Source organism: Neomonachus schauinslandi, chromosome 7 (genome assembly GCF_002201575.2).
Source record: "Neomonachus schauinslandi chromosome 7, ASM220157v2, whole genome shotgun sequence".
NCBI classification, from domain to species: domain Eukaryota; kingdom Metazoa; phylum Chordata; class Mammalia; order Carnivora; family Phocidae; genus Neomonachus; species Neomonachus schauinslandi.
Genome location: NC_058409.1, coordinates 86116549 through 86140470, shown reverse-complemented (window position 1 = coordinate 86140470; position 23922 = coordinate 86116549). Strand labels below are relative to the sequence as shown.

General features: G+C 55.8%; 3 protein-coding genes across 3 annotated transcripts; 1 reads left to right on the top strand and 2 right to left on the bottom strand.

Annotated features, from left to right (window-relative positions):
• The first annotated feature begins 376 nt into the window (after window positions 1-376).
• Window positions 377-11531, top strand: SLC34A1 (solute carrier family 34 member 1). The gene is made up of 12 exons (XM_021698783.1): window positions 377-485; window positions 629-778; window positions 875-1003; window positions 1075-1218; window positions 2123-2234; window positions 2358-2553; window positions 2636-2731; window positions 8256-8325; window positions 8604-8771; window positions 10002-10118; window positions 10220-10344; window positions 11028-11531. The coding sequence occupies exons 1-12, from the start codon at window positions 377-379 to the stop codon at window positions 11529-11531; spliced, it is 1920 nt and encodes a 639-aa protein (XP_021554458.1).
• A 1710-nt stretch (window positions 11532-13241) lies between these two features.
• PFN3 (profilin 3) lies at window positions 13242-13655 on the bottom strand. The gene has a single exon (XM_021698795.1). It carries the CDS (start codon window positions 13653-13655, stop codon window positions 13242-13244), a length of 414 nt encoding a protein of 137 aa, XP_021554470.1.
• Window positions 13656-15288: 1633 nt separating this feature from the next.
• On the bottom strand, window positions 15289-23099 carry F12 (coagulation factor XII). Its single transcript, XM_021698807.1, has 13 exons — window positions 22930-23099; window positions 22508-22565; window positions 18921-19020; window positions 18693-18763; window positions 18287-18397; window positions 18013-18144; window positions 17744-17848; window positions 17430-17595; window positions 16843-17331; window positions 16494-16630; window positions 16250-16399; window positions 15569-15717; window positions 15289-15472 (listed from the first exon to the last, which is right to left on the bottom strand). Exons 1-13 carry the CDS (start codon window positions 22984-22986, stop codon window positions 15305-15307), a joined length of 1893 nt encoding a protein of 630 aa, XP_021554482.1. The 5' UTR covers window positions 22987-23099; the 3' UTR covers window positions 15289-15304.
• Window positions 23100-23922: the final 823 nt, after the last annotated feature.

Genomic DNA, 23922 nt, shown 5'->3' with positions numbered 1-23922 from the left:
GGATTATTTCATTGACCTCTGTCTCCCTGGGAGACTTGGAGCTTTCTGGGGGCAGGAATTGTCCTTGGACTTAGTTGTCGCTGTACCTCAGCATCTAGCTCAGTGCCTAGGATAGAGTAGATTCTCAAGAAACACTCGCTGAATGAATGAATACATGAATCTGGGCCGAGTACCTGAGTGTGCCTCTCTGGCACATGTGGGGGTAGAGGGTGCGCTTCACTGGGTGTGTGTTGGGAATCACACACCGTGGGTATTTGTGCGTGTGAGTACGTGGGTGTGGATATGGACAGTGGGTGGGTGAGTAGGTTATGTGTGAGTCTCCAGGACACGGTAGCTGTCAGTCAGCGTTGCTGCCGCCCCACAGTGTGTGCCCAAGATGATGTCCTATGGAGAGAGGCTGGGGGGCCCGACTGTCTCCCCACTCCCAGTCCGAGGGGGACACATGATGCGTGGGACAGCCTTTGCCTACGTGCCCAGCCCTCAGGGTGAGTACGGCTCCCATTCCTGGACCCTGTGTGCCCACAGTTGCTCACGTCCCCGGTGAGGTCTCCACCCCTCTGCCAGCCCGCCCCCCCAAACCTGCCTATCCCAGGGCTTCTGGGAACTCCTGACCAGCATCCCTCCCCAGTCCTGCACAGGATCCCAGGGACCCCCGCCTACGCCTTCCCCAGTCTCAGCGCTGTGGCCCTTACTGAGCACGGCTGCCCCTATGGGGAGGTTCTGGAGCGCCATGACCCCCTGCCTGCCAAGCTGGCCCTGGAGGAGGAGCAGAAGCCAGGTGGGCCTGGGCAGAGGGTGGACAGCAGGGGCAGCAGCACCCAGTGCCCTGGCCCCTGGCCCCTGGCCCGTATGCTCACGACTGGACCATCTCCAGAGCCTGGGCTGGCCCAGAAGCTGCGCCGGGCTGGCATGACTCTCCTCAAGGTGCCCCTGATGCTCGCCTTTCTCTACCTTTTCGTCTGCTCCCTGGACGTACTCAGCTCCGCCTTCCAGCTGGCTGGAGGTAGGGCCAGAGGAGGGGACCGGGACAGGGTTCCTGAAGGGCATCAGGCAATGCTGGCTCATGCTCCTCAGGGAAGGTGGCTGGTGACATCTTCAAGGACAATGCCATCCTGTCCAACCCAGTCGCGGGGCTGGTGGTGGGGATCCTGGTGACTGTGCTGGTGCAGAGCTCCAGCACCTCCACGTCCATCGTTGTCAGCATGGTCTCCTCCGGCTGTAAGTTGGCCCACTGGGGCTAGGGAAAGAGCGCGGGGGCCTGCGGGGGCTGGAGGGGGCTGAGGGGGTGTGTCCGGGCTGGCGGCCAGGGGGAGAAGTGGGGCCAGGGAGCTAAGGGCAAGGGCAAGAGCAGGACTCCAGCATCTCCCACTCTGTCTTCTAAGGCATGGCCAGGAGTAGTCTCAGCCAGGAGGGGTGCCTCAAGATCTGGAAAGGTGGCAAATGGGGAGTCCTGCCCCAGGAAGGCTCAGCTCCATACCACCACATAGTCACTTATTCCATTGGCCAGGGAAACAGACTCTGCTGGAGATGTACATAGGATTTATTGCAAGGAATTGGTTTACATGATTGTGAGGCTGGCTAAGCAAATCCAAACTCTGTAGGGCAGGTTGTTAGGAAGGGCAGGCTGGAACTCTTGGGTGGAAGCCAATGCTGGATAGCTTCAGTTTTGCTCTTAAGGCCTTTAATCTCACTGGATGAGGCCCACTCAGATTATCCAGGCTAATCCCCTTTACTTAAAGTCAACTGGTTGTAGAGGTGAATCACACCTGTGGAATACCTTCACAGCAGCATCTACTGTCGGATCGAATGACTGAGTGCCAGAGCCTAGCTAAGCTGACTCATGAAGCTAACCATCACACTCGTGTACACGTGCACACACGAGCACAGATCTGCATTTGCATGCAGGACATGGGCCCTCAGATACATATGTGCACATGCAGTGCATCTGTTCACTGTGCACGCACACACATCACATGTGCCCGCATGTACTTGTGACACCAAGGCTGGGCAGCATCGTGGCAGGACTGGGGGCTGGGACGTGGGCAGCAGGTCTGGAGGGAGATGTTGCAGGGGCAGGAGCTGGGTGGCCCTCACACAGTTAAGAGGTCCCCTCTTCTACTAGTGCTGGAGGTGAGCTCTGCCATCCCCATCATCATGGGCTCCAACATCGGCACCTCTGTCACCAACACCATCGTGGCCTTGATGCAGGCGGGGGACAGGACTGACTTTCGGCGGTGAGGGGGTAGAGTGGTGAGGGGCCTGTGTGTGTCGGGGGAGGGTGGTCCCAGGTGCCAGGAGCCCCCAGCATAAGTGCATCCTGGCCCTGGCCTGCCCTGCAATATGGCCTCCCTGCCCAGGGCCTTCGCAGGGGCCACGGTGCATGACTGCTTTAACTGGCTGTCGGTTCTGGTCCTGCTGCCCCTGGAGGCCGCCACCGGGTACCTGCACCATGTCACTCGACTGGTGGTCGCCTCCTTCAACATCTGTGGTGGCCGCGACGCCCCTGACCTGCTCAAGATCATCACAGAGCCCTTCACCAAGCTCATCATCCAGGTGGGGGCAAGGCTGGCATGCAGTGGGGGCTGGGGGGATAGTAAGGACCCCCTCTCACCCCGACCCCACATCTTGCACACAGCTGGACAAGTCTGTGATTACCAGCATTGCCACCGGTGATGAGTCCCTGAGAAACCACAGTCTCATCCGGATCTGGTGCCACCCAGACCCCACAGGGGTGAGTCTCAGGCCTGGCCACAAGTAATTCTGTGCCAATCCTTTCCAGTCTCCCAGTGGCTTGAGGCAGCTATTATCAATCAACTCGAGTCGGCATGTCATCAGGAAAACGTATCAGAAAGAACTTGGGGGGTGGGACGCAGCAGCCTATGTTTCAACAAGTCCTCTAGGTCTACTCCGTGCTCAAGTTTGAGAACCACTGATCTGGCTCTACCTTCTGGCTTCACAGGTAGAGAACAGGCTCCGAGAGGCCTGCCGGAGCTTGTCCTACCATTTCAGGGCCCTGAGGACAGGTCTAGCAGTCTAGGGCTCTCTTCTCCCCGCTAGGGTGCCAGGGGCAGTCATGATTCAGCTGTGCCATGTTTTGAGGCCCAGGTAACATGGGGAGCAGGTGGTGAGGAGGTTATGAGGGCGCCTGGGGAAGCTGAACAAGCAGGAACAAGACAAGTGGGCCATGTGGAGATCTCATTGGAGACACGACAGTCACTGTACTCTCGTCGGCGCTCCTTCTCTGGGAGACTGCCACAGGTGTGTGTCCATGAGTCCTTCTGCCCGGAATGGAGATGTGTTTGGCTCAGTAGCACACCTGTGGACCTGCCATGACACCAGGCTCACAAGAAAGCAGGCGATCAGCATACTTTCTCACTCAGCCATGGAAAGGGAGGTGCTTCATCAAACCCATAATCCACGGTATTTGCTTCTCCTTAATTATCACATCCAAGAAGCAACTCCATTCAGAACAGAGAGAAGGAAACCTGAAGTCCAAGGCTCGGCATGGCCTGGCCCCCTCATCCTTCCTACTTGCTACTTGATGTCACCGGCCCTTGATGCTAGCGTGAACAGAGAGCATCCTTTCAACCCAACCTCTGTGTGGCTCCTTCGCATCTGAGCATCTGAGCATCTGAGCATCTGGGCATCTGGGCATCTGAGCACCTGAGCATCTGAGCACCTGAGCATCTGAGCAGCTCTGGTTCAGCACTTCTGAGTGTTCTAGGTAGTCTGACATCAAAAAGCTCATGCGGACAGCCTTAGGCTGGCTTTGTGACCCCTCAAACACAGTGCTGCCTTCTCACCAGCCCCCTGGGCACTCTCTGAGCTCTGTGAATTGCCCAAATCCTCTTCACTTCATAGCAGGATCTGGACCACACAGAAATCACACTGCTTGATCTTTACAGAAAACAAGCCACGGGAGGGAGCTCCTGGGCTGTGGAGTCCCTCCCTCGGGCTGACAGAGCTGCTGCCCACCTGCAGCCGCGCCCAGCAGGCCGCCCCTGGCAACATTGCGCCGGACGTAGCCTGCCCCTGACGGAATCCTCACTCAGCGCTGGCGAGGTGGCCACGAGCATCCCGTCTCCCACTCGTGTGAAGTCAGCCACCTGAGTTCACTCGGTGGGGGGCTGTCTCCACTGCGCCCGACACCGCTAGCTTGAGCACTGGCCTCGCAGCCCAGTTCTCCCGGAAGAGCGGGTCCTCCAGAGCAGTATCCAGATGGGATTTCCCGGTCTTGAGAGTAGCTGAGGGGTGGCATCCAAGCTCCCTGTTCTCACCCTCTCTCGACGTCGGGTCATATGGAACACGGCTCCGCAGCGAGTACCTGCTCCGGCCATGTGTACTTGTGGCTCCTCCTGCACCAGACTCGAACTTTTCCTGTGGCCACCGAGTCTCCCTTCCAACCTGTCCTTGTGGCCTCCAGCTTTCACCCAACTGGACACCCAACCTCGCCCAAACCAGTCTTCAAGGAACCCAGTCACCAAAGACCGTATTGGGAATCTGATGGTTTCCAGATGGTGGAAGAAAACCCAGAGGCAATTTTAATGTTCCAACACCTCTTGACCCTCCAGGCCTACCCCTGTCCTGGGAATTACCTTCTTATGTAATCACACTATGGATTGTCAACCATACTTGCCTTGCTTAAACAAGCATCCTTTGAGGACTTGCAACCAGGGAAATAGGATTTATCACTGGCCCATTTTACAGGCTCAGAGAGGCTTGCCCAAGTCCATACCATCGAGGTAAAATGAAAATCCTGGTGGAATCTGGAGCCCATGCTTCTGAACCTCCATCTCGCTGCCTCTTCCAGAAGCCAGTCTGGTGTCCCACCATATGTGTCCATTTCCCACTCTGCCCGTCGGGCCTGAATACCACCAGGCGACCACAGCCACCCAGAGACTGCTCCAGGGGCAGTAGGTGCTGCTCTAAGAAGGAGTTCTCCTCTTTGCCACCAGATGGCGCTGCTGGCACGGTGATTTCTGCTTCCAGAAAAACAAAGCCCTTAGAGCCCCCCTTCCCCGGCAGGCTGAACTACAGCACAGGCCCACATCCTGTGTGTTTCTCCCCAGGGAAAGGATTCTTGGAGCCTGACAGTCTTCTGTGAGCTTAATCATGTCCTTCAGTTCCTACTGGCACTTAAATCCTAACTCTCTTCCAAGATTCCTCAAAACTAGCCCCTGGGAAGAGGTGGGGGCGTTATAGACCTCATGCTGCAGGGAAGGAAATTGGGGCCCAGAGAGGTTAAGTGTTTGGTCCAGTGTCACACAGCTGGGAGTGGCTCAGCTGGGGTTTCAGCTTAGGGCTCCTGGGGCTCATTTATTCTGTTCTTCCCACAGATTTCACCACCCCCAGGCCCAGGAAGGATGGGCACATCTAGGGGTATGTTCCAGACCCTGGGCTGCCCAGTTATTTGTCAAGGCTAGAGCTCCCACCTTCCTGACAAGGAAGCCCTGGGCCTGCTCCCTCCCCTCACTCAGTACCCACCCCCAGCCTGACTGTGCAGCCTACCCACTCTCCGGCATCCCCACCCCTACTCCTCTCTCACATTTTCTAGTCTCTGCATCCCCCACCCCCACCCCTATGAGCTCAGCCAGAGCCACACAATCCTGGCAGGAAGGTCAAGTGTCAAAACCCTAGGGGCCTTAGCCCTCAGCCTTGCCCTGCCCTAACACAGCCAGCCCTGAGTGGGACACCCCCCCACCCCCGGGGCCCCGTGAAGTTCCTCCCCTAAGAGACCCTGGGCCCAGCCAGGTCAGTGGGGCACAAGCTGGTCAGGCACGCATTCATCTCAGGGATCATCTGCCTCCCAGGGCTCCAGGCTGGTCCACCATGGTCTTCCCCAACAGGGCCAGGACCCTGAGATACACCTGCAGGAGCCATTGATCCTGGCTAGGATGTCAATCTCACACAAACACATAAGCACACATCCTTCCCACTGTGTGATCCTACATGGGCCCAGGGACGGAGGGGATCTAATCCCGATTAGGAGGCACGATGTCTTACTGAAGACTTATCATGAGATAAGCCTGCGGAGAGCACTTCACACACATTTTCTCCTGTAACCTCTACAACAGCTCTTTTTTTTTTTTAAGATTTATTTATTTATTCATTTGACAGAGAGAGAATAAGCAGGGGGGAGTGGCAGGCAGAAGGAGAGGGAGAAGCAGGCTCCCCACTGAGTAGGGAGCCTGATGCGGGATTCGATCCCAGGGCCCTGGGATCGTGACCAGAGCCGAAGCAGACGCTTAGCTGACGAGCCACCCAGGTGCCCCTTTATAACAGTTCTTATGGCATCCTGTTTTAAACAGGCTCAGAGAGGTGGCATGACTTGCCCCAGGTCGTTGGTGTAAAAAATGGGACTTGCTCAGATCTGCTGGATGGCAAACACACGGCTCTCCCCCTTACACCTGGCTCCCTCCCACCCTTGCGGCACTTACCACCGATTTTCCAGACCGCTTTTCCAGCAGAGCCCACCGGAGACTATTCTCTCTTGGTTTCTCAGCTTGAAGCTGTGGCCTGGGTTTGAGGGTGCCCCAGGGCCCTGGTTGGGCCAGCTAGAACACAGAAGAGCACACTGCCCCACTCACACTCATAGCAGCTCAGGCCCCTAAGAGAAACCATATTTGAAGCCAGGCTCCAGAAATAGTTCTTACCTCTATCATATATTTTATAAATGACATGGTTTGGAATAAACCCTAAAGGAGCCATGCCATTGAAGTGCCACTCCCCCGCCTGAGACACGACCCTCAGCACAGGGGAGGTCTGGGGCTGTGGGTGCAGAACTTCCTGGGACCAGAGCCCATATCAGCTCCCAGAGGCGGCAGAGGGTGAATAAGGAAAAGTTGTTGCTCTGGCGTTTTGCCTGGAGCCCTGGGAGTAAGTGTCCCTTTCTGGGGCTCAGTTCTTCCTTTGGGAGATGGTTTCTCCTCATCCAAGGTCAGCCCATTTTTTCCTTTCAAGGCTGGGATCCTGAAGGAAAGATAAGGCTCCCAGTGGCATTTAAGAAAAAAATAATTCCTCAGACCAATGAGGCTGCAAAGTAGTGGTCCAGACCAACCTGGCCCTCACATAATTGTAAAGTATGGGGTTTCTCTTGTAGAATTGGGCCGTTTGGCCATGCGGGGCTACGTCCCTGGATGGTGACACTGGCCTGGAGCTGAGGGGCTGCTGCCCCTCTAGGCCCAACACACACCCCTCCACCACCCCCACGCTTAGACTGAGCCCCTCATTTAGGCTACCTGCCTGGCCCTGGGCCCTCTGAACTGGGGGGCCTCCCCCGCCGAGGAGTAGGTGGGGGATGGAAGAAAGGTGGGGCCTGGACTTCTGCCCACCGATGGTCCCCCCAACCCCTGAACCCTAACTTCTCCCGTAAGGATTTTTTTTTTTTAAGAATTTATTTATTTGACAGAGAGAGACACAGCAAGAAAGGGAACACAGCAGGGGGAGTGGGAGAGGGAGAAGCAGGCTCCTCACTGAGCAGGGAGCCTGATGTGGGGCTCGATCCCAGGATCCTGGGATCATGACCTGAGCCGAAGGCAGCTGCTTAACGACTGAGCCACCCAGGCGCCCCTCCCATAAGGATTTGAGCAAGAGGACAGTGGAGCTTGGGCTAATGGAGCCTCAGGCGAGAGGATGGGGCACAGATGCTGGGGAAGCAGGGGGCACCAAGAGAGGCACCGGTAATAAAGGATGGGGAAGGGAGAGTTTTCGGAAGGAGGGCCATAGTCAGAAGCACCCAATGCCAAGGAGAGGTGGAAGAAAACGAGGACAAGAAGCCACAGGATCAGGATGCCCCTGTGGGCCGCAGTGAGAGCACAGAATATTCAGAGGGCTGACCATGGCCAGATTCTTGTATGGCAGGCATTTCCACCCCCATCTCTCCAGCAGAGAAGACAGGCTCAGAGAGACAGGCCAACTGTCCAAGGGCATGTAGCCAGAAGGCCCACCTCCCTCCTCTCCCTAACTCCCCCCTTATCCCCAACCCCAGGCTACATTTTCCTAAATTGTCCCTAAGTCATTCTCCTCTTTTTTTTTTTTTTTTTAAGATTTTATTTATTTATTCGACAGAGAGAGACACAGCAAGAGAGGGAACACAAGCAGGGGGAGTGGGAGAGGGAGAAGCAGGCCTCCCGCTGGGCAGGGAGCCTGATGCAGGGCTCGATCTCAGGACCCTGGGATCATGACCCAAGCCGAAGGCAGACGCCTAACGACTGAGCCACCCAGGCACCCCTAAGTTCACTCTCCTCTTAATCTAGGCTCCCACCCCCATACCCAGGGCAGAAGCCAACAACAGCTGGACCGTTGGAAATGCCACTGTGGAGAAATGTGAGTGCCTGCATCGTGGGAGATGTTTGGCATGGCAGGGGCAGAGCTGGGCAGAGGAAGGTCTGCCCCCCCCAACCCCCACCACTGCTGCTACCAGGCCCAGGAAAGCTAGCTGTCAACCAGCTCGGCTCCTGGGCTTTGGCTAGGCCCTGCTGTTGAAGCTGAAGGAGGCTGAGGTGGGATCTTAGGCTCCAATCCCGAGAGGGCAGCAAAGGTGGGGGGCTGGGAACCAGCTGTAGGGGTTCAGCTCTCAGCAGCTTGACACTCCCCCCTGCCAGGCAACCACATCTTCGTGGACACAGGGCTGCCTGACTTGGCCGTGGGGCTCATTCTGCTGGCCGGCTCCCTGGTGCTCCTATGCACCTGCCTCATCCTCCTCGTCAAGATGCTCAACTCTCTGCTTAAGGGCCAGGTGGCTAAGGTCATTCAGAAGGTTATCAACACTGGTGAGCCCCTAAAAACTGGGTGTGCGGGCCCCAGGACAGGACCTTCCAAATCTTACTAAGTCCCACCGCTGCCTTGCTGTGTGATCTGAGTGAAGCCCTGCCATCTCTGAGCCTCAGTTTCTCCCTGTGAACAAAGAAGGAGTTGGGTTGGGTGTAGATAGATCTGAGGTTCCCGAGGTGCTGGCAGCTGGGGATCTGCGCCTCCTCTGGCTGTGGTTCCATTCGAGTACGTGGCTCAAAACAGATTCTCAGAGGCCACTGACTCATTCAACAAGTACTCACACCCATGTGCCCAAGCATGGGGTAGTGCCAAGGATACAGAGCTGAGCCACAGAGATGGATCCTACCTTCAGGGGACTCCCAGCCCAGAGGAGGAGATGGATGTACAATGAAAAATAAATGGTCAAGGGGGATACATTCAGATAGAGGAGTGACTGCCAAGGAGAAAGCAAAAGTGACAAATAGAGAATATGGAAGAAGCTGCTTTCAATGGGCAGTCAGCAGTCTCCGTGAGGGGGCCGAAATGAGGAGTTGTCAGATGTGGCTGAGGGGTGTTCAGGGCGGAGGGAACAGCAGGTGCAAAGGCACAGAGGCAGGGACCAGCTGGGCAGAAAGGTGGCCAGCAGTGTGGTGGGAGCTCAGTGAGCGAGGCAGGGAGAGGTTGGCAAGGTAACAGGGATAGAGCAGACCACAGGGCCCCCACAGGCTGTGTTCAGAGCCTGGACTTTATTAAGGGTAATGGGGGCCCTTGAAGGGTTGGGGCAGGGGAATGACACCATCTGATTTTCATCTCAAGCTTCATTTCAGGCTTTGGGGACGGTGCCCGGCCCTGGCGGAGGCTGCATAACAAATACTGGAGTCAGGTGCCTTTGTGGATTCAGGGGAGCTTAGGGACGAGAGAAACAAAGTTGGCCAGGGGGCCAAGGGTCAGGGAGGGCTTTTCAGCAGCCGTGGTATCTGCACTGAGCCCCAAAGAGGAACATGTAGAAGCAAGGAGGATATTCTGGGCAGAGGGAACAGTCGAAGCAATGGTGTGAATGAACCAGGCTGAGAAGGGCCTTTAACCCAAGATCAAGGAGGGCAAGTAGAAGCCACCGCAGTTGAGCAGGGGACTGCACTGACAAGGCCCCACCTGGAAGCAGGCATCCAATCCCTCCTCCCTAGGGGAGGCCCTGGCTACTCTGTCAATGCCCTCCTACTGACCCTGCTGGGACGGGGGTGTCCTCGTAGACTTCCCCGCCCCCTTCACCTGGGCCACAGGCTACTTCGCCATGGTGGTGGGTGCCGGCATGACCTTCGTTGTCCAGAGCAGCTCTGTGTTCACCTCAGCCATCACCCCACTCATTGGTGAGTGCCCATGGCAAGGCGGGGCGGGGGGGGGGCAGGCTGGCAGGGAAAGGGCTGAGGGAGGGGCCCGGGGAGAACCTATCCTCTCCGTCTGCCCCCAGGCCTGGGTGTGATCAGCATCGAGAGGGCCTACCCCCTCACACTGGGCTCCAACATTGGCACTACCACCACGGCCATCCTGGCCGCACTGGCCAGCCCCAAGGACAAGCTGTCCAGCTCCTTCCAGGTGCGTCTGGGAGGGTGGCTGCCAGGGGCAAGACAGGACTGGGACTGAGTCGGGGCACCTGACCCAGGGTGGGACACCATGTAACAAAGTTTTTGACTGCCTACTGGGGGCCACCCACTATGCCAGGCTCTGTGGAAACCACACGGGGCAAAGTCGGCCTGGTGCCACCTCCAAGACCTTAGCACCTACCAGGCGCAAACTACTCAGATAATCACACAAACAACAGCTAGTGGGATTTGCACTCTGAGGAAGGGCTGCAGCACGACAGGGGCTGGCCCATTCTTGGGGACCAAGAACAAGTAGGGGGGGCAGATGGCAAAGGGGTTGCTGTTCTAGGAGCAAAGGAGTAATGACAAGCCTGGGGCTGGGGCCAGGGCTCAGACCAATCAGAAGGCCAGAGCTGCCGAGCCAGAAACTAGTATCCATCTCTCTGCTGCTGGGTTTGGGCAGGATCTGCTGGGCAATTTGCGAGAGGGGTCAGTGGTGGGGGGGAATGTGTAGTGTTAGGGCAGCATTTATTTACCACCTGGTCCAGAAGTGCGTCTCAGTATTTTACCAGGGGCACATCAGCTCTGACTTTCCTGCTGCCCAGGCCAGGCCAGGCTTCGCTCATCTACCTCAGCTGGCATGATGGGGAGCCAGAGCCCACGCCCACTTCAGCCCCTCTGCCCTCTCCTCTACAGATCGCCCTCTGCCACTTCTTCTTCAACATCTCGGGCATCCTGCTGTGGTACCCGGTGCCCTGCACACGCCTGCCCATCCGCATGGCCAAGGCGCTGGGCAAGCGCACCGCCAAGTACCGCTGGTTTGCTGTTCTCTACCTCCTCCTGTGCTTCCTGCTGCTGCCCTCGCTGGTGTTCGGCGTCTCCATGGCAGGCTGGCGGGCCATGGTGGGTGTGGGCGCGCCCTTTGGGGCCCTGCTGGCCTTTGTGGTGCTCGTCAGTGTCCTGCAGAATCGCAGCCCCAGACACCTGCCCAAGTGGCTGCAGACGTGGGACTTCCTGCCCCGCTGGATGCACTCCCTGCAGCCCCTGGACCACCTCATCACCCGCGCCACTCTGTGCTGTGCCAGGCCTGAGCCCCGCTCCCCCCCGCTGCCCACCAGGGTGTTCCTGGAGGAGCTGCCCCCCGCCACCCCGTCCCCCCGCCTGGCACTGCCTGCTCGACACAATGCCACCCGCCTCTAGCCTGTGGTCCCAAGTGCCACCGGGGGCAGGGAAGGGCCTGTGCTTGGTGCCCGCTGTGGAAGGGCAGAGGGGCGTGTCTCTGCACTGTGGGCACGGGCCTGTCCTTGTGTGGGTCCTCAGGGGTCTGGGCTTGTGTGACTGAGAGTCAGTGTGTGATGTGTGTGTGAGCATGTTCAGGTGAGACCATGTGTCATCCTGCATGTGTGGACTGACGCACCTGTGGGGAGCTGTGTGCAGGCTGCGGGGTACCTGGCTATGATTTTGAGTCCTTGGCCCACAAGGGGGTCTTGTTGGGAGGCCTGCACTTGGTTCTCCTGTACACACAAGTCCGACTCGGCGGAGCAGGAGTAAGGGTGGGTCTGAGGACATGACTTGCGGCTGTTTGCTTGTGCAGAGATGTGGGTGCTGAGTCACTGGCTGAGTTCTCACCCCTCCCGGTCACCTTCCTTCCTCCATTATACCACTCTCCTCATCCTCATCAGCTGTTCTGCAGCACTGCCACAACCTCCTTTCCCGATACTGCATGATGAAAAAGGAATTAAATTCTCATTATGCATTTACAAGTCTGTGTGCTCTCCATCTGGGGAGGGAGGTAGACCATGGCTCGGGGTTCAGCAGCACTATTTCCTGCAAGCTCACCCCAACAATCCACCTAACCCTGCCTTAATGAGTCCAACCCCTGATTCAGACTTCCTGGGAGTCCCTCCTAGGGCCTGGGACCACCCCCAAGGCAAGTATAAAGAGAGCTCTCTGCGCCATCCCCACCCACCCCATTCAGCTGACTTCCTCTAGTCTCTCCCTGCCTCTGGACTCCCTTCCCCTTTCTGGGATAAGATTAGTGTTCCAGAAAACTAGTGACAGGTGGGGGCTTGTCAGGAGACACTGAGGTGGGGCAGGGAAGGTGGAAATGGGCAAGAGAGGCCATACCCTGGGGCCCCAGCACATATTGGGCAGGGACCAGCAACCCTCCCTCCCACCTTTGTCCTTTACCTTTGGGCAATAAACCAAGCCTCACTTAAACCCGTCCAAGATTTTTAATTCCTCCTCTTCCACAGGGCCCCTGGAGCTGAGGCCTGCAGAGTGAGGGTCAAGGGGTGGGCGATACCTAAGTTCTTCCTTAGACAGCAAGGGGGGAGGAAGGCCCTAGGGCCCCAGACCTCATTGTGATGGTCTTGGACATGCGCTCTCCTTCCACTCCCTTTGGGGTATGTGAGAGGAGATGCAAGAAACTGGGAGCCCCAGAGCTGCTCTCCAGCTACTGGCCCTACTCCACCACCCACTCACAACACTTGCAAAGGCTTCCTCCTGCCAAGTGGAGGGGGTGAGAAGTTACACCGGCCTCCAGTCTGACTCCCTGATCCCATAGGGCCTACCTGGGGTGCACCTGGGGAGGGATGTGGGAGGGGCTCCCTTTATAGTGTGTCTTGCACAGAGGTGTGCAAAGTTTTTTGGGAAAGGACTCTGGGAAGCCAGGCCAGAGGCCTCTGCAGGGCTCTCATGGATAAGAGGGTACAGGAGGCTGGGAAGCCTCTGGACTCAGAATCCCAGCCCCATCAGGTACCAAACCCCCCCCCACACCCCCACCCCCACAAGAATCTTTCAGGGAAACTGGTTTTCTCATCTGCAACCGCCCTGCTCGCAAACATAGGATGAACCAGCCACGCCCAGCAGTTTATTTTGGCCCAGCCACACGGCAGCCTAGCTGTCCTGCTAGGTGCCCTGCATGAGTAGCCCCTTGATCAGTTTATGCACTGTCTTGTTGAGGATGCCCCCGTGCACGCCGCGCCGGCCCATGAGCACGAGGAGCACACGTGGGGTGTGGCCCACGCAGACCGCGCGCCCATCCAGCCCTTTAGTGCGTGCGTCCAGAACTCCATCGCCCTCAGACAGCAAGTGGTCGCGGATGACGCAGCAGCGGCGGCCTGCCACGCTCAGGCCTGACTGCAGGAAGGTGCGCCGGTCAGGACCCGTGAGCACACCCACCTCTTGCGGTGATATGGCAGCCAGAAGGCCTCCGGGGCGCGATGCCCACACGCAGCGATTGTCCGAGTGACCCACGATGGCCACGTCGTCAATGCGCTGGTCCCGCAGCACCGCACTGATATAGCTTTTCCAGTCTCCCATTCCGGCTCAAAGCGCACCCCTAGCGTCTAGGCGCACTTTCGCGCGATATCCGGCTGTTCCATGTGCCTGGAACCGCGGACACTGTGACGCACGTCGGGCGGAGTTGTGACACTGAGGCATGGCGATGTCACAGAGAGACTACGTACACTGGAGAATGTATGCGTGGGGTGAGGGGAAGGCGTGGTCAAGTTGTAAAGTTAGCCTAAAAGAGGAAACTGCGGAGCGCCTGGGTGGCTCAGTCGTTAAGCGCCCGCCTTCGGCTCAGGTCATGATCCCAGAGTCGGGCGATCGAGCCCCCCAACCGGGCCCCCTGCTCAGCGAGAAGCCTGCTTCTCCCTCTCCCACTTCCCCTGCTTGTGTTCCCTCTCTCGCTGTGTCTCTCTCTGTCAAATAAATAAATAAAATCTTAAAAAAAAAAAAAAGAGGAAATCGCCTACGTCTAAGCCCCCCTTGAAAAACTAACTTAATTGGCTCACCAAGCACAGTGTACACGTGGGTTTAAGAACAAAAAGAAAGAGAGCAAGTCTTGGGGCGCCTGGGTGGCTCAGTTGGTTAAGCGACTGCCTTCGGCTCAGGTCATGATCCTGGAGTCCCTGGATCGAGTCCCGCATTGGGCTCCCTGCTTGGCAGGGAGTCTGCTTTGCCCTCTGACCCTATCCCCTCTCATGTGTTCTTTCTCTCTCATTCTCTCTCTCTCAAATAAATAAAATCTTAAAAAAAAAAAAAAAGCACTTTAAAAAGAAAAAAAAGAAAGAGAGCAAGTCTGGACAGCCAGACCTCTCAGCCTGGTAACCATTCAACCCCCAGGATCCCCAGTTTGGTTCAACGTTAGGAACATCAGACTCTCCTGGAAATCTGTTAAACAGAGTGCTGGGTCCCAACTCAAAAGAGTTTCTGATTCAGTAGTATGGGAGGCAGCCAGAGAATATATGTGTTTCTAAAGTTTTCCGCTGATGCTGCTGGTGGTGGTCCAGGCACACTTTGAGCCCCACTGCCCTAGTGCAAGTTGGGTGGGGGGGGGGTGTCTTCCACATTGCCAGCTCTGAGTCCACACCAGTGTTTTAATGTTAAGCCTTTCTGACCATGGTTCTCAGCCTCCACTGCACATGGAATCACCCGGAGAGTTATAAAAACATACACTACCCATACCATACCCCATCCCTAGAGATACTGACTTAATTGATCTGAAGCGGATCTCAGGCATAGGTTCAGAAAGCTCCCCAGATGATTCTGGTGTACAGCAGAGGGTGAGAACCTCTGTTCTATAAATTTTAAATGTTAATAAGTTAGTTTCAAACAAGGAATAATATATGGAATCACCTTGCTCAGGGCTTGGTACACAGTACCACTTAGTAAACATCAATTGGACATGAATCTCTAGATCTTGCTTAAGATTTCAATAGCTCCTGTTCCCTGAGGGGTGTGGAGAAGTGCACCCGTTTACTGTCTTGGCATTCCCCATCGGGGCCCCTGCAGAGCTGTGCCTCTCAAGCATTTTCAAAAGCACTTTATTGAGTGCCTACTCCATGCCTGGCGCCGGGCTGATGGTGCTAAGAGGAATGGAACACAATCCTTGCCATCCATAATCATGGGCCAGCCACCCTTCCACTCCAGAATCACACAGGAGGGAAGGACGAGTCTCTGGACGGTCAGGAACTGGTGTGCTCCTGGATCCAGGTGAGGTAGCTGGCCACGTCGGTGTACACACCCGGCTTGTAGCGGTCGCCACAACCCGAACCCCAGCTGATGATACCTCGCAGGATGAGCTGGCTCTCTGAGGCCTCGTCCTCACACACTAGCGGGCCCCCGGAGTCACCCTGGGTCGGGGACACGTGGCTCAGCACCCTTGATCTGGAGTCTGCACTTGACCGGGTGGAGGAGGGCGTTGAGCCCAATCCGGCCCATGGGCTCACCTGGCAGGCGTCGGTGCCGCCCTCGAGGAAGCCAGCACAGAGCATGCCGGTGGTAAAAGAGGCTCCATGCACGTCGGGGGCGGAGCAGCGCTCGGAAGGGATGAGCGGCACCTGCGCTTCCTGCAGGAAGCTGGAATATTCCCCCGCCCCTGCGAACCGAGAGCGCTTTCCTCACACCCCTCGCGACTCTGCTTGCAGCCCACTAATTGGCCTCTATCGCAGCAAGCCCGTGAGGAAGAGAGTTGCTGTTAACACCATTTCATAGACAAGAAAACTGAGACCAGAGAAGAGCCGGGATTTGAATGGGCGGGTCGGAGCAGAACTGCTTTGGAACCCCACCCCCACTTCCCACCCAACGACTCAGAACAATGCACCCCAATTAGGGAACCGACTGCCCTGCAAGGCCGGCATCCTTGTTAGCTCTTGCATCGCAGCGCCCAGAAAGAACCAAGAGAAAGTGTGATTCTCTCTGTACCCCTTAGGAGACTTGGGGACACTCCCCCCCCCCCAGCAGTGAAGCCCAGGCCCTGGCAGGAGGGGACTGCAGAGACAAAGGCCCTGCAAGTCCTCCCAACCCACGAGGTCAACGCCACCTGTCCCTAGTGGTACCAAAACTGCGGGTTTCTCTCGCCTACCCCGGTGGCCAGAGGTGTCCCTGCCGCCCCCAGCCGTTCTGCCTACCCTCGAACTGGTGGCCCCAGCCGGCCACCTCGCAGAGCGCGGCCTCGGGCTCGGCTGGGCTGGTAGCTCCGCTCCGCAGGCACACCGGCTGAACGAAACGCGACGGGAGCGCGCACTGGCCGTCCGCTCTCTCCTGCAGGCGCAGCAGCGCTAACGCAGGCGGGGAGGAGGATGAGACCCGGGCGCCGGGACTCGGAGCCCTCCCCCCCTTCCCCCTGGTCGCCGCGGGGGCGCCCCCACGCACCCAGGTCGTGCTGGTAGGTGATGGGCGAGAAGGCCTCGTGCAGGCGGTACGCGCGCACGGCCAGCGTCTGGCACTGCTCACAGCTCTGGTTATGGCGGTCCTGGCCGAGCACCACCGTCAGCTCCTCCGGCGCGGGCCTGCGGGCGGAGGGGGGCCGGAGGGAAGCGCGCTCAGAGCCGGCCACTGGCCTCCTGCTCCTGAGCCCCTTGCTGGGTTTCAGCTTCCTCCTGGGGGCGCTGGGGAAGGATGGGGGGTGGTAGGGCAAGGGTTCGGGTGTCGCGCGGAAGCTGGGCACGTAGGAGAGAGGAGCTAGGGTCCCGGGCGGGGCCCCGGGCGGGCGGGGACTCGCCGGTCCTGCAGGCAGTGAGCCGCCGTCAGCACCCAGCAGGAGGCGATGAGGCTGCCGGCGCAGAAACTGTGGCGCCAGTACAGCGCGGCGATGTAGGGGTGCGCCCCGGGCAGGGCCACCAGTCCCCCGACGACGCGGCTCGCCGAGGACAGCCGTTTCCGGAGCCGCTGTCCGCAGCCCGAACTGGGCACTGTGGGAGCAGCCCAGGCTGAGTGCTGGGAGCCGCACCAAGGGTTGGAAGGTAGTTCGCCGTGCGCCCTCCGACTTCCCGCCCCTTCCCAGCTACCTGGGGTCGCGGGCTGAGGCATCTGCAATGCTGAAAGCGAGGGCAAGGGAAGGTCCGGGTGCCCAGAGGGGATCCAGGTTGGAGACAGGCTCTGAGGAGCCGCCGGGGTTGGGGCCTGGCACTGTGCCAGGCGGCAATATTCCCAGCTCAGCCGGTCGCCACTCCACACGAAGCACCACGGGCGGGTGTCATTGTCCGGGTTCCTATAACCACGGAGGGGGCGCTGTTAAAGCGCGAGGAGCCCCAGAGGGCCCTGGGGCGGAGGGGGACGCCCTACCCGCCCCACCCCCACCCAATGCACCGGCAGAAGGCATGGTTGCCCAGTCCCCAGTTAAGCGCTTGCTCTGCAGTCACTTTCTGATAGGTGGCCTCTGAGGCCCACGGTTGACACCGGGCGCCCGAGAGCGCAGTCTCGGCTCTACCGCGGTAATGAAGCCCGCGGCCGGCGTAGCAGCGCGCCTCGGTGTCTGGGGAGAGAGGAGGCTCCTTGCAGACAGGAAGCGGTATGTTTTCCCACCACCCTCTCAGCCCCTGTCCCCATTCTCCCGACTCCCGCCCCGGGAGCCCTTTCTCTCTGGGGGCGAAGCTTCTGCTTCCCCCAAGACCCCGACTCACCGACGTCGCAGATGCGTCCAGCGTAGCCAGCTGGGCACCGGCACAGGAGGTGGCCCTCCGCCTCTAAGCAGCTGCCCCCGTTGAGGCACGGGTTGGTGCGGCAGGCTGGCAGATGGAGCGCACTGAGCCACCTCTGGGCTCAGAGACACGCCCCCCCCCCCCCCCCCCGAGAATTCCCCTTTCCTTGGACACACCGCCCGATTTCCTAACAGCTTCTCCTCCTGGCCTTTGGCCTTCCTCCCAGGCCAGTTCCTGAGCCCTCCACTCACCCTGGGTGGCCAGCAGCTTGCAGTGGGCATCAGGACCCTTGCACTGGCACTTGGCCACACCTGCCGGCTCAAGCCTATGCCATATTTCTTTCTCATGGAAGAACTGGAGAAGCTGAGGCTCAAAGCACTTCTCTGGGGACAGAGGGGTGGGGGCAGTGGTCTCAGGAGAGGCTGGGATCTTGCCAAGTCTCTGGGGATCTGGAGACCTCTTCCGTAGGCCCAGGACTGCCCTGTTTTCCCCGTGCCCCCTCCCCTGGCTTCTCCGCCTGCTTACCTCTCTGGCAGTGCTTCCCAGTGAAGTGTTCTGGACAGATGCAGTGCGGGCCGTGTGGCATGCTCACACAGGTCCCTCCCTGCTGGCAGGGGCTGTGTTTGCTGCAGTGGTCTGAGAGATGGACACAGTACAAGGAAGAGTGAGGAGTCTGAGTCAGACAGCCTGGCTCATGGGGGCCAAGTCCCTACCAAACCTGCTTGTGACCTTGGCACTCCCGAGTTTCCATGCTTTATTTACTCACCTGCAAAATGGGGCTACCTTCTCCTAGCTAGAACTTTCCCCTCTGCAGGGAGGGAAGGGTCTGGATGGGCCCAGAATACCAGATGTATAGGGGCTGATGATACCCAGGAGAGTAACTAGTGGGAAGAAGAGGGCTCTGGGCCACCCCAAAGGCCGTGTGTAGCACCTTTCACTTTCCTGGGCTCCAGGCAGTATGCCCATTGCTGGTCCTGCTCAAAGTTGGGGGTGGTGGCACACCTGTAGAAAGAGATGAAGCTTCCCTGCTCTGCCCAGGGGACTGGCCCACCCTTCCCTATCAGAGCCCCCTCTCTCCAAGCAGGCTTCCTTGGGCAGAAGGATGGGCAGAATCCATCTCCCACAGGCCCCTGCTCCAACCCCCCCTGGGTAGTCTTACCAGGGCCGGGGGCCAGGCCGGCCCCTGTGGATGCATTTATGGTGCAGTTGCTGGTTGTACTGGAAGGGGAAGTAGCAGGGCTCCCCTGTGACCGTGAGAACTGCAGAGATAACACATGCCCTGATGACATTCCCATGCCCCCTGCCCAGGTGCCACCCCTCAGGGTCTGGTTGGAAAATAGGGAGACTCTTGAAAAGATTACTGTGCCTTCAAGACGGCTTCCTGCTTAAGAGCTTCAGCTCTGGGGCGCCTGGATGGCTCAGTCGTTAAGCCTCTGCCTTCGGCTCAGGTCATGATCCCAGGGTCCTGGGATCGAGCCCCGCATTGGGCTCTCTGCTCAGCAGCAAGCCTGCTTCTCCCTCTCCCACTCCCCCTGCTTGTGTTCCCTCTCTCGCTGTGTCTCTCTCTGTCAAATAAATAAATAAAATCTTTAAAAAAAAAAAAAAAGAGCTTCAGCTCTGTAATCAGACAGCTGGAGTGGACTCTTGATTTCACCATCTACTCACTGGGTGACCTTGGGCAAGTCTGCCACCCCCAAGAATGCTTGCCACAAAGCAGGCACTTAATAAATACTAGTTGAAAGTAGAGGTCACTTGACCACTCTGAGCCTTGGTTTCCTACTCTGTAAAATGGCAATGATAATAGTATGGTTGACCCTTGAAAAACCCAAGTTTGAACCGCACAGGTCTGCTTAGAGGTGGATTTTTTTCAATAAATACAGTACTATAAATGTGTTTTCCTTATGATTTTCTTAATAACATTTTCTTTTCTCTAGCTTACTTTATACAATTTATAATACATTTAATGTACAAAATATGTCTTAACTGTTTACATTACCGGTAAGGCTTCTGGTCAGTAGGCTACAGCAGGCTATTAGTAGTTAAGTTTGGGGGAGTCAAAAATTCTATGTGGATTTTCTACAGCAAGGGAGGGAGGGCATCAGCTCTGCTAACCTTGTTCAAGGGTCAACTATACAGTTGAAAAGTTTCAGTTTTGCAAGATGAAAAAAGTCTGGAAATGGAGGGTGGTGATTTTGCAGGACAATAGAACGTGCTTAATACCACTGACTTGTACACTTAAAAACGACAGTAAATTTTATGTATATTTTATAATAAAAATCACTTTTAGTGATGCAGATATAATAGTACAGAAAACATAATTTCAAATGAAGACCAAGTTAAAAAAAGCATGTCAAGGGGCGCCTGGGTGGCTCAGTTGGTTAAGCGACTGCCTTCGGCTCAGGTCATGATCCTGGAGTCCCGGGATCGAGTCCCGGGATCGAGTCCCTGCTCAGATCGGGCTCCCTGCTCAGTGGGGAGTCTGCTTCTCCCTCTGACCCTCCCCCCTCTCATGCTCTCTATCTCATTCTCTCTCTCAAATAAATAAATAAAATCTTTAAAAAAAAAAAGCATGTCAAATGTGGTCCTATTTTTGTACAAATATATTTACATATTCATAAAAAAGAAATCTAGAAGGACATGCTCCAAAGTTTGTAGGAATTTTTTTTTTTTTAGAAGATGGTGGATTCTGGAGGAATTTTTTTCTTCTTTTGCATTTCTGTAATTTCTAAAGTTTTTACAATGAAAATATTGCTATTATTATTTTTTAAAACAGTACCGTCGAACCTCTCTATTTGCCGCATTTGCAAATCTGCCTTCTTGTGCAAATTTATTTGTAATCCCCAAATCAATTCTCAAGGTGCTTTTATGGTCATTCACGGACATGCATGGAAAGGTGAAAAATGTGAGGTGCCTGAAACACACATCCCCAGCTGAGGTGAAACAAGGTAATGCTCTGCCTCTTGTTTTGGCTCTTGTCCTGTAAAGAAGTGTCCTTTTCACGGCCTATTTAGAGCCACATTTTTGAAATCATGTGCTTCTGGTAGATGCTTTTACTGTTGAAAAAAGCCCCTAGGGGTGCTTGGGTGGCTCAGTCAAGCGTCTGCCTTTGGCTCAGGTTGTGATCCCAGGGTCCTGGGATCGAGCCCTGCATCCGGTTCCCTGCTCCACAGGGAGCCTGCTTCTACCTCTCCCCCTGCTTGTGATCTTTCTTGCTATCTCTATCAAATAAATAAATAAAATCTTTAAAAAAAAAAAAAGAAAAAGAAAATGGCCTCTAGATATAGTGTTGATGTTGACGTTCCTAAGTGCAAGCAGACCATGACGGGTGCTACGGAGAGTGTTGTGTGAGATAAGCTTTGTGCGGGCATGAGTTATAGTGCTGCTGGCCACGGCTTTGGTATTAATGAAGCAACAATATATTAAGGAAGGCATCTTGAAGGAGAAGGACACATAAAACAAGCTTTTATGTTGAGGATTGATGAAAATGTGACTGGAGCTCACAGGAACCTAATCTTATATTTCCTTTAGGAACAGCCATTCAGTATTTGCTAATTCAGTGGTCTCGGTGACTTTACAGAACATGGCAACCCGGAATGACAAGACTTGACGATCTACTTCAGAGGAGTGTTGTGAAGCTTATATGAGACAATGTCTATTGAACACTTAGCACAGAGTCTGGCACATAGTATGCACTCAGTAAGCATTAGCTGCTATTCTGTTGTTAAAGGCTCAGTGGCACTTGCTGAGGGCCAAACCAGGAACAGGAGTAAAGGAGGAGAGAGGAGTCTTAGATGGACCTTTAAGATGTCAATGGGATGGACAGAGAGGAGGAGGACCTCAAGTAGGTGGTCAGGCAAGGGCAGGGCACCCAGGTTGGCTTGGGCAAGAGAGAGGAAAGCAGTTTGGAAGGATGAGGAGAGGAGGCAGAGGCCAGCAGGGGGGCCCTAGTGCCATGCTGAGGGGCTGGGCCTGGCCACAGTAAACCAGGCTTCCCATGGAAGGGTCACAGTAGTTCACAATTCTAGGCAAATATTGAGTGCCTGGAAGAATGAAGGCAATGGGGAGCTGTGGCATGGCTTGAGGAGGGGGGAGATGCAGACATCCCCCATTCAAAAGGGAGCTTGGTAAATAAAAGCTAATACAGTTTAATCATTTACCATGCCACAGTCTGTGGGCTGAGTGCTTCACATGGTTTAACAACTCATTTCTCGTCCACAGCCCTAAGAGGTTTTACTATTACCAGCCTTTATGGTTGGGGAAATTGAAGCTTAGAGAGGTCAAGTCACTTGCCCAGAGTCACCCAGCACATAAGTGATGAAGCCAGGATCCAGAGGCATTAAAGCTCCAGAGCCCTGCTCTGATCCTTCCTTGTCCATCAAGGGCCCTGACCTCTGTGTGGTATGACTGGTGCCGACTGTGAGAGGTACTGAGGGAAGGGGAAGAAGAGGAGAGGCTAGGGAAATGAAAGAAGACTGGCAGGCACTGGCCTGGGCACTCAGATACAGCTCAAGCCCTGCCCTCAAGGAGCACACAGTTCACTATCACTCTGGCTCCCCAGTGCCCATGGGCACCAGCCCTGGTGCACAGTGGACACTCTGGTCTGAATGCCAGCCAAAGTGGGGACAAAGTGAAGAGTACCCAGGATCCCTCCCCTTGCTCCAAGGGCCCCAAATCGCCATATGCACACTCCCCACCATACTCATTCCCCTCCAAGGGTCTCTTAGGAGATGCAGCCAGGGTACTTACCCACTGTGTGTTCATCCATTCTGTGCTTATGCTCCTTGGGGGCTTTCCAAGGTGGAATCTACAAGGGAGAGAAGAGGGCAGGGAATTTTCCCAGAAGTCATAGCTTGCCTCTGATCCCATGCCAGTTCTCAGCTTCCTCTCACATCTCAGAAATGCAGAAATTTCCTCAAAAGACCTAGACCCTTCCTCTTCCCATTGACTCCTTAAGGTCCCCTCCCCCAGAAATGAAGGCCATGTCCTCATATCCACCAGCTCTGGCTGTCTCTCTCTCTCTCCTCCACCTGGGCCTTATGGGTTACTCTTGCCTTTCCAAAAAGGCCTTCCAGTCACCTGGACCAAAAGGACATGAGCAGAGGCCAAGGCTGTGATAGGGACGCCCAGGGCCATCCCAGCATAGTCCTCCTGGTTTCCAAAGCCCTCACCAAAAGCGCTGACTCCAGGCTTCCCAGCAGGGACCCCAGGAACAGCAGAGCCCTCATGGTGTCTGTCTGTTAGCCCAGCTGCTTGCCCAGGAGTCCAGATCAATAGATTGGTCAAAGGTCCCTGAGTCCTGGGAAGCAGAGATTGGTCAAGCTGCCCTCCCGGGCCTGGCAGGGCACAGGCTGTTTGTGGAAGGCCAAGCAGAGTAGCCTCCTGGCTAGGCCACCAAGGGCAGAGGAGTTGAGATTTAGAGTGTGTGGATAGAATGATGAGGAGCAGGTCTCCCCATCTCTTTCACAGATAGTGGGACTGGAAGCAAGAAGAGTGACTATGTTTCAGGTCCTCCTGAGGGGAAGTTAAGGAAATCCAAAAGAGGTTTCCTACTTAAGGCATCTTAGAGTCCATGGGAAGCATATTCGTATTCTATTGCCTAAAATTGACCACAAACTTTGCAGCTTAAAACAATACCCATTTATTCACAAATCTGTAGGTTCAAAGTCTGGCACTGTGACTGGGCTTTCTGCTCAGGGTATCACGAAACTGATCAAGGTCAAGTTCTCTGGAAGATCTGGGGAAAAATCTACTTCCAAGGTCATTCAGATCATTGGCAGAATTCAGTTCCTTGCATTTGTAAGACTGAAATCCCAGTTTCTTTGCAGGCTGTCAGCCAGGGGCCAGCCTCAGGTCCGAGAAGCTGCTTGTATTTTTGCCATGTGGCCCCCTCTATCTTCCAAGTCAGCAACAGAGAATCTCCTCCATGTTGACTCTCTCTCACCCTTTGAATCTCCTTTGCTAGTCAGAACCTCATTCCATTTCCGGGCTCACCTGATTAGGTCAGGCCCACCAAGGATAATCTCATTTTAAGGTCAGTTTATTTGGTACCTTAATTACATTTTCAGTATTCTTCTATAGAACATCTAGATTAGTGTTGTAATGAATAACTAGGAGAAGGTATGTATACACCATGGATCCTCGGGACCATCTTAGAATTCTAC

Coding starts and splice junctions, on each gene's coding strand:
- SLC34A1 (XM_021698783.1), top strand. CDS start 377: ATGATGTCCTATGGAGAGAGGCTGGGGGGCCCGACTGTCTCCCCACTC. Junction 1,219..2,122: donor CAGCATGGTCTCCTCCGGCT/GTAAGTTGGCCC, acceptor CTCTTCTACTAG/TGCTGGAGGTGAGCTCTGCC. Junction 8,772..10,001: donor TCAGAAGGTTATCAACACTG/GTGAGCCCCTAA, acceptor GTGTCCTCGTAG/ACTTCCCCGCCCCCTTCACC.
- PFN3 (XM_021698795.1), bottom strand. CDS start 13,655: ATGGGAGACTGGAAAAGCTATATCAGTGCGGTGCTGCGGGACCAGCGC.
- F12 (XM_021698807.1), bottom strand. CDS start 22,986: ATGAGGGCTCTGCTGTTCCTGGGGTCCCTGCTGGGAAGCCTGGAGTCA. Junction 18,764..18,920: donor CGGCCTGGCCCCCGGCCCTG/GTAAGACTACCC, acceptor CTCTTTCTACAG/GTGTGCCACCACCCCCAACT. Junction 17,849..18,012: donor CAAGCTGCTGGCCACCCAGG/GTGAGTGGAGGG, acceptor TCCATCTGCCAG/CCTGCCGCACCAACCCGTGC.